This window comes from Taeniopygia guttata, chromosome 22 (genome assembly GCF_048771995.1).
Source record: "Taeniopygia guttata chromosome 22, bTaeGut7.mat, whole genome shotgun sequence".
In the NCBI taxonomy this organism is placed as follows: Eukaryota; Metazoa; Chordata; class Aves; order Passeriformes; family Estrildidae; genus Taeniopygia; species Taeniopygia guttata.
The window spans coordinates 3,711,895-3,720,864 of NC_133047.1; the positions used below are offsets into that span (position 1 = coordinate 3,711,895).

The 8,970-nt window shown below is 61.7% G+C and overlaps 1 protein-coding gene across 3 annotated transcripts; it reads left to right on the plus strand.

Moving 5' to 3' along the window:
- Positions 1–274: 274 nt before the first annotated feature.
- On the plus strand, positions 275–8,349 carry C22H2orf42 (chromosome 22 C2orf42 homolog). Of its 3 annotated transcripts, none has more exons than XM_072917671.1 (9): positions 275–424; positions 2,047–2,864; positions 3,629–3,739; positions 3,948–4,082; positions 4,438–4,542; positions 5,780–5,887; positions 6,586–6,686; positions 6,760–6,922; positions 8,118–8,349. In XM_072917671.1, the coding sequence occupies exons 1-9, from the start codon at positions 399–401 to the stop codon at positions 8,345–8,347; spliced, it is 1,797 nt and encodes a 598-aa protein (XP_072773772.1). In that variant the 5' UTR covers positions 275–398; the 3' UTR covers positions 8,348–8,349. The 3 variants fall into 3 exon arrangements, with proteins under 3 accessions (XP_072773772.1, XP_072773775.1, XP_072773773.1); XM_072917674.1 differs by having other exon boundaries at positions 6,660–6,686; positions 8,098–8,349; XM_072917672.1 differs by having other exon boundaries at positions 8,098–8,338.
- Positions 8,350–8,970: the final 621 nt, after the last annotated feature.

Below are 8,970 nucleotides of genomic sequence, written 5' to 3' on the forward strand. Positions count from 1 at the left end.
AACCAAAAAAAAAAAAAAAAAGGAAAAATGAAAAAACCTGAGCTGTTTGTGTGCTGTGTTTTGTCCGGTGGTTGGGGGGTGGAGCTGCTGGGATTTGGGGGAATGAGTGGAATTTGGGGGGAAAAAAGGAAATTTTTGGGGAGAAAAAGGAAATTTTTTGGGGAAAAAAGGGAAATTGAGGCAATCTCCCCGCGGGGGCTGCTGGGAGTAGTAGTCCAGGCGTCATGGCGGGTTTAGCGTCGCATTGGACTACAACTCCCAGCATCCCCCGCGGCGCACCACGTGGTGCCAGCGGGCCAATGGGAGCGCGCCGGTGGCGGAAGCGGAGCTCCCCTCACGGTGCTGGCGGCGGCGGTAACGGGGCCCGGCGGCGGGGCTGACGTCACGGGCCGCGAGGGATGCTGGGAAACCCCGGGAGACGGCGGTGAGAGACCCGGGGATGGCCGGGAGGGGAGAGGGGAGAGACCCCCGGGACTGGGGAGAGGAGAGAGACCCCCGGGATTGGGGTGAGGGGGACATGGCGACCAGCAGAGGGACCAGAACAGGACTTGGTGGGCAAAAAGGGCTGGTGAGGACCCCAGGGGTGGCACAGGAGGGTGACACCAGCTGGTGGCACTTGGGGACACGGTCAGTGGTGGCCCTGGTGGTCCTGAAGCTCCTGTCCCCCCGAAATGTCCCCATGAGATGTGACACCAACAGCGCTGCCACCGCTGCCCACTGTCCCTGTGCCCGGGTGGCACTCCTGGGGTGCCCCAGAAGGTCCTGGGCAGGGTTTGGTGGCAGCTCCAGGAGGAGCAGAGGGTCACATTGACACTGGGGATGTGTGGCAGGGCTGAAGTCGCTGTCCTGGGCGCTCAGAGTGGCACAAGGTGACACTGGGACTCTAAGGGTGCTCGCTGGGGTGGCACAGGGACCAGACAGGGTGGCACAGGGACTCTCAGGCTGACCCCTGGGGTGGCACAGGGACTCTCAGGCTGACCCCAGGGGTGGCACAGGGACTCTCAGGGTGGCACAGGGACTCTCAAGCTGACCCCTGGGGTGGCACAGGGACTCTCAGGCTGATCCCTGGAATGCCACAGGGACTCTCAGGGTGGCACAGGGACTCTCAGGGTGGCACAGGGACTCTCAGGCTGACCCCTGGGGTGGCAGAGGGACTCTCAGGGTGACCCCTGGGGTGGCACAGGGACCCCTAGGGTGGCACAGGGACTCTCAGGGTGGCACAGGGACTCTCAGGCTGATCCCTAGGGTGGCACAGGGACTCTCAGGGTGGCACAGGGACTCTCAGGTTGACCCCTGGGGTGGCACAGGGACTCTCAGGGTGGCACAGGGACTCTCAGGGTGGCACAGGGACTCTCAGGGTGACCCCTGGGGTGGCACAGGGACTCTCAGGGTGGCACAGGACTCTCAGGTTGACCCCTGGGGTGGCACAGGGACTCTCAGGGTGGCACAGGGACTCTCAGGGTGACCCGTGGGGTGGCACAGGGACTCTCAGGGTGACCCCTGGGATGGCACAGGGACCCCTGGGGTGGCACAGGGACTCTCAGGGTGGCACAGGGACTCTCAGGCTGACCCCTGGGGTGGCACAGGGACTCTCAGGGTGGCACAGGGACTCTCAGGGTGGCACAGGGACTCTCAGGGTGACCCCTGGGGTGGCACAGGGACTCTCAGGGTGGTACAGACACCCTCAGGCTGACCCCTGGGGTGGCACAGGGACTCTCAGGGTGACATAGGAACTCTCAGGCTGACCCCTGGGGTGGCACAGGAACTCTCGGGGTGGCACAGGGACTCTCAGGGTGACCCCTGGGGTGGCACTGGGACTCTCAGGGTGACCCCTGGGGTGGCACAGGGACTCTCAGGCTGACCCCTGGGGTGGCACAGGGGTTCTCAGGGTGGCACAGGGACTCTCAGGGTGGCACAGGGAGTCTCAGGGTGGCACAGACACCCTCAGGCTGCCCCCTGGGCTGCTCAGACCCCCATGCCCCCCATCCCATCCCATCCCATCCCATCCCATCCCATCCCATCCCATCCCATCCCATCCCTCCCCAGCTCCATGGATCCGTGCCCGGGCAGGCCCAAAGCCCCGTCCTTCCTGTCGGACCTGGGCAAGGCCACGCTGCGTGGCATCCGCCGGTGCCCTCGCTGCGGCACCTACAACGGCACGCGGGGGCTGAGCTGCAAGAACAAGACGTGCGGCGCCGTGTTCCGGGCGGGCGCGCGGCGGCAGCCGGGCACCGACGCCGTGCGGCTGCTGGGCGGCGCGCGGGGGCAGCTCTACTCGGTGCGCCAGCGCGACTCGCGCTGCTTCGTGGAGCTGGGCACCTCCGAGACGGCCATCCAGACCCCCGAGGGCACCCTGCTCACCCAGCTGAGCTCGGGGCGATGCCACGCGCCCGCGTGTGCCAAGGCGGCGGCCGACAAGCAGTGCCAGCACCTGAAGCTGGCGCTGGGCTGCCAGGCCGAGGCCACGCCGCTGCCGCTCAAGAGCTCGGTGCTGGGCGCCGTGCAGGCGCCCGCCGAGGCCAAGCAGAGCCTGTGGGCGCTGGCCACCGAGCCCACGGGGCCGCTGGTGCAGAGGGTCACCAAGAGCGTGCTGGTGGTCAAGTGCCAGGCCAGCCAGAGGCACGGCCTGGGCTACCTGCACGCCAGCTTCGGCCAGCGGCGCTTCTCCTGCGCCTGCCGCCCACCCGGGCACGGCCGTGCCAAGCGCCGACAGCAGCAGGAGGAGGAGGAGGAGGAGGAGGAGGAGGAGGAGGAAGAGGCGCCCCCCGCGCGCTGCATCCACTTCCTGGCCTGCATCTGCGCCTTCGCCAGCGACGAGAGCCTGGCACAGGAGTTCTCCGAGTTCCTCGCCTCCGACGGCAGCGGTGAGACTGGCAGGGGTTTGGGGTACCCTAAAGGGCTGTCTGGGGCACCCTAAATACCTGTCTGGGGGCACCCTTAAGGCTTTTCTGAGGGCGCCCTACAAACCTGCCTGGGGGCACCCTAAGGGTCTGTCTGGGGGCACCCTAAGGGTCTATCTGGGGGCACCCTACAGACCTGCCTGGGGGCACCCTAAGGGTCTATCTGGGGGCACCCTAAGGGTCTGTCTGAGGGCACCCTAAGGGTCTGTCTGGGGGCACCCTAAAGGCCTTTCTGAGGGCACCCTAAAGACCCCCTAAAGGCCTGTCTGGGGGCACCCTAAAGGCCTTTCTAGAGGCGCTGTAAAGGTCTGTCTGGGGGCACCCTAAAGGTGTGTCTGGGGGCAACTTAAAGGCTTCTCTGGGGGCACCCTAAGGGCCTCTCTGGGGGCACCCTAAAGGTGTGCCTGGGGGCACCTAAATGCCACAGCAGGAACATCTGGGGTTCATTTCCCTAAACCCCTCCCACAGCAGGAATATTTGGGGTTCATTCCCCCACATCCCACAGCAGGAATATTTGGGGTTCACCCCATTTAGGAGGTTCTGCACCCCAATAACCCCACACAGCCCAAGTTGCAAACCACCATGAGAGCAGGATAAACCCCCCCTCCCTTCCAGAGGAGCCTCCTGGGACGGTGAGGGGTTTGTTGGGGTTTGGGGGTCCCCGTGCCCCTCAGTGCCCCCGTGGCTGGTGGCTGGGATGTTTTTAGGGACAGAATTTGCGTCCCCAGGTCTGAAGGGGACGGTGACCCCACAACTGCTGCGGGGCCCCGGCTCAGCGCCGCGGGCTCGGGGGGCGGCTGCTGCCAGGGCCAAGAGGAGGAAAAGGGACCCGGGGCCAGGTGAGTGTCCCTGGGGGGCTGAAATCCCCCCAGAGCAGCTCCAGGGGGTCAGATCCAGCTGTGGAACCCCTGGAACAGCTCCAGGTGTTGGGAGGTGGTCGCTGGTGGTGGTGTGGGGGTGGAGGCCCAGAGGAGGGAGGTGGCAGCAGGTGGCAGTGGGTGGCACAGAGTGACAGCAGGTGACAGCAGGTGACAATCCCTCCCTCAGCCCCGCAGGTGCCGGGGCCCCTCCTGGCTCCAGACCCGGCTCACCCCAGCCCCAGGAGGAGCAGCCTGAGGAAGCTGCCGCTCGTCTCCTCCTCCCCTTCCTCCTCCTCCTCTTCCTCCTCGCTGAAGAGACACGGTGAGCACTGCCTGCTCTGGGTGGGCACGGCTTGGTGGGGATTTTGGGAAGGAGGTCCTGGCTTGAGGGTGGGGACAGGCTGGGATGGAATTCCCAGAGCAGCTGGGATCCCTGGAAGTGTCCAAGGCCAGGCTGGAGCCACCTGGGACAATGGGAGGTGTCCCATGGTGGGACTGGATGGGCTTTGAGGTCCCTTCCAACCCAAACCCACCCAGGATTCCACGTGCAGGTTTGCAGTGGGGTGACATTCCCTGTCCTTTCCTTGGCTGGGCACTGTCACAGAGCCCTGGGGGTGAGGTTTGGGACACGGTGACATTCCCAATGACATTCCCGTGTCCCTGCCCTGTCCCCTCAGGCTGTCACCAGGCGCTGGACGAGTCCCAGGTGTCCCTGTCCTTCCAGGAGTGGCTGGGCAGCGTCACCGAGCGCATCCACCAGACCATGCACTACCAGTTTGAGGGTGAGTGAGTGTCCGAACGCAGGACGGGGAATTTCGGGAAGTTTTATGTTCCATTCAGGGAGCAAAACACTTTTGGTGACTTTTTGGGAAGACTTTTGCTTCCATTTGCTGTATCCTTTATGGGAACACCTTTGCTGCCATTTGGGAATGCTGTGCCCCTTTTTCGGGATGATTTGGTGTCTTTTTGGGAATGCTTTTGATGCTGTTTTGGAAGAACTTTTGGTGCCATTTTGGAAATGCTGTGTCCCTTTTTGGGAACACTTTTGGTGCCATTTTGGGCACACTTTTGGTGCCATTTTGGGCACACTTTTGGTGCCATTTGTTAACACTTTTGGTGCCATTTTGGAGATGGTGTGTCCCTTTTTGGGCACACTTTTGGTGCCATTTTGGGCACACTTTTGGTGCCACTCTGGAGATGGTGTGTCCCTTTTTGGGAAGACTTTTGGTGCCATTTTGGAGATGCCGTGTCCCTTTTTGGGCACACTTTTGGTGCCATTTTGGGCACACTTTTGGTACCATTTTGGGCACACTTTTGGTGCCATTTTGGAAATGCCGTGTCCCTTTTTGGGAACATTTTTGGTGCCATTTTGGGCACACTTTTGGTGCCACTTTGGAAATGCTGTGTCCCTTTTTGGGAACACTTTTGCTGCCATTTTGGGCACACTTTTGGTGCCATTTTGGAAATGCTGTGTCCCTTTTTGGGAACACTTTTGCTGCCATTTTGGGCACACTTTTGGTGCCATTTTGGGCACACTTTTGGTGCCATTTTGGAGATGCTGTGTCCCTTTTTGGGCACACTTTTGGTGCTATTTTGGGCACACTTTTGCTGCCATTTTGGGCACACTTTTGCTGCCATTTTGGAAATACCGTGTCCCTTTTTGGGAACATTTTTGGTGCCATTTTGGGCACACTTTTGGTGCCATTTTGGAGATGCTGTGTCCCTTTTTGGGAACATTTTTGGTGCCATTTTGGAGATGCCGTGTCCCTTTTTGGGCACACTTTTGGTGCCATTTTGGGCACATTTTTGGTGCCATTTTGGAAATGCCATGTCCCTTTTTGGGCACACTTTTGGTGCCATTTTGGAGATGCTGTGTCCCTTTTTGGGCACACTTTTGGTGCCATTTTGGAGATGCTGTGTCCCTTTTTGGGCACACTTTTGGTGCCATTTTGGGCACACTTTTGGTGCCATTCTGGGCACACTTTTGCTCCTGCCCTGAGCCCGCTGTGCCCCTGCCAGGCCGCCCAGAGCCGCTGGTTTTCCACATCCCCCAGTCCTTCTTCGAGGCTCTGCAGCAGCGCATCTCCAGCGGCAGCGGCAAGAAGAGGCTCCCCAACTCCACCACGGGTGAGGAAAAAGGGGAAAACACAAAATAAAAAAGGGAAAACCCTGCTGGGAGCTGAGTTTCAGGGAAGGAGAAGGGGCACAGAGTGGATTTTTTTTTTTGGGGGTGCTGGGGAGTGGGAGATGGGAAATGGGAGGGAGGGGTGGGAAAATAAAGGGGGGAAGAAGGATGGAAAAATAAAGGGGGGAAAATAAATGGGGAAAATAAAGGGGGGAAAAGGGATGGAAAAATAAAGGGGGGAAGAAGGATGGAAAAAATAAATGGGGAAAGAAGGGGGGAAATAAAGGGGGGAAAAATAAAGGGGGAAAAATAAACAGGGAAAGAAGAGGGGAAAATAAAAGGGGAAAAATACGGGGGGGGGAGGGATGGAAAAATAAAGGGGGGAATAGAGGGAGAAAAAAGGGGGAGAGGGAGGGATGAAAAAATAAAGGTGGAAAAAGGGATAATAAAGGGGGACAGAGGGAAAAGGGGAAATGAAAATGGGAGGAAGGGGAGAAAATAAAGGGAGGAAGGAGGGGAAAAATAAAGGGAAAAAGGGGGGAAAGAGGCAAAAAAGGGAGGGAAAAGAAGGCCAAAAGGGGGAAAGGAGAGGAAAAAAGAAGGAAAAAAGGGGGAAAGGAGAGGAAAAATTAAGAGGTTGATAAAACCAAGAGGGGGGAAGATCAAAGGGGTCCGAGCCCCCCCCGACCCCTCCCCGCAGCCTTCGTGCGCAGGGACGCGCTGCCCCTGGGCACCTTCTCCAAGTACACCTGGCACATCACCAACGTCCTGCAGGTGAAGCAGATCTTCGACACGCCCGAGGTAAGGCCGGGCTCCATCCCCCGGACCCCCCCAGCCCCGCCGGGCCGGCCCTGAGCGCTCCCCGGCCCCGCAGGTGCCGCTGGAGATCACCCGGAGCTTCGTGCAGAACCGCGACGGCTCCTACGAGCCCTTCCGCAGCCCCCGCGTGGAGGTGGAGCCGCTGCCCGAGGGGCTGGGCCCCCACGAGAAACAGCCCCCGCTGCGGCCCCTGGAGCTGCAGACCTTCCTCAAAGTCGGTGAGGCTCGGGGCGGCTCGGGGGGACCCCAAAACAGCCCCCAGAAAGGGCAGGGTGGAACCCCAAAACAGCCCCTGAGAGTGGCACAACATGACCCTAAAACAGTGCCCAGAAAGGGCAGGGTGGGACCCCAAAACAGCCCCTGAGAGGGGCACAGCATGACCCCAAAATATCCCCAGAAAGGGCAGGGTGGAACCCCAAAACAGTCCCCGAGAGGGGCACAGCATGACCCTAAAACAGCGCCCAGAAAGGGCAGGGTGGGACCCCAAAACAGCCCTGGGAAGGGCAGGGTGGGACCCCAAAACAGCCCCCGAGAGGGGCAGAGCATGACCCCAAAATATCCCCAGAACGGGCAGGGTGGAACCCCAAAACAGCCCCAGGAGGGGCAGGGTGGGACCCCAAAACAGCCCCCGGGAGGGGCAGGGTGGGACCCCAAAACACCCCCAGGAGGGGCAGGGTGGGACCCCAAAACAGCCCCAGGAGGGGCAGGGTGGGACCCCAAAACAGCCCCAGGAGGGGCAGGGTGGGACCCCAAAACAGCCCCAGGGAGGGGCAGGGTTCCAAAGGGCTGGGGGGCTTCAAGGGATGGGAAAAGGGGGGTCCATGGGTTTGGGAGGGACACAACCCCGGGAAATCAAGGGATGGAAAAGTGGGGGGCCCATAGGGTTTGGGGGGGCTTCAAGGTAGGGAGGAAAGGGGTTCTGTTGGGTTGGGGAGGGGCTTCAGGGGGTGGGAAAAGGGGGGGTTAATTGAGTTGGGGGCTTCGAGGGATGGGAAAAGAGGGGGTTCATAGGGTTGGGGGACTCCAGGGGTGGGAAAAGGGGGTTCCAAAGGGTTGGGGGGCTCTGGGGCAGGGCAGAGGGGGTTCCAAAGGGTTGGGGGGCTCCAGAGGTGGGCAGAGGGGGGGTAATAGGGTCGGGGGCTTCAAGGGGAGGGAAAAGGGGGGTTCCAAGGGATTGGGGGGCTCCGGGTGGGAAAAGGGGGGTTCCAAAGGGTTGGGGGGCTCCAGGGCAGGGCAGAGGGGGGGTTAATAGGATCGGGGGCTTCAAGGGGTGGGAAAAGAGGGGGTTCATAGGGTTGGGGGCTTTGAGGGGTGGGAAAAGGGGGGTTCCAAAGGGTTGGGGGGCTCCGGGGCAGGGCAGAGGGGGGGTCCCGAAGCAGCCCTGCCCCCCCAGGCCACACGTCCCCCACGCAGAAGGAGCCCACGCCCTTCACCATCGAGTGGATCCCCGACATCCTGCCCCGCTCCCGCCTGGGCGAGCTGCGCCTCAAGTTCCAGTACGGGCACCACGGGGGGCCCCGGCAGCCCCCCGGCCGCGGGGACCCCCCCCCGGAGCCCCCCATCGCCTTCCCCTGAGCCCCCCGGCGCGGGACGGGGGGCACGGCACCCCCACAATAAAGAGACACCGGCCCACAGAGCGCTGAGAGGCTGGGGGACCCCGAAATGGGGGGTGGGGGGGACCTGGGAGACCCCAAAATGGGGGGAGTACCTGCGAGACCCTGAAATGGGGGGTGGGGGGGGACCTGGGAGACCCCAGAATGGTGGGGAGGGAAGGGGGACACCAAAATGGGGGGAAAACCTGCAAGACCCCCCAGAATTGGGGGGAGACCCCTAGAATGGAGGGGGGGAGAAAGGGGACCCCAAAATGGGGGGAGAACCTGTGAGACCCCCAGAACTGGGGGGGAGACCTGGGAGACCCCCAGAACTGGGGGAAAAGGGGACCCTGAAATGGGGGGGGGGACCTGGGAGACCCCAGAATGGAGGGGGGGGAAGGGGGACCCCAAAATGGGGGGAGAACCTGCGAGACCCCTCCAGAATTTGGGGGAAAACCTGGGAGACCCCAAAATGGAGGGGAGAAGGGGGGGAGAACCTGTGAGACCCCCAAAATGGGGGGGAGCACCTGGGAGACCCCCAAAATGGGGGTACCAATGGGGGGAAAAGGGGGGGACACCCCCAGACCTTCACAGACACCCCCATATCAAAGACCCCCCCGGCACCTCCAGTTGCCCTTGGCGGCTCCCAGTAGGCACCAGGGAGCTCCCAGTTG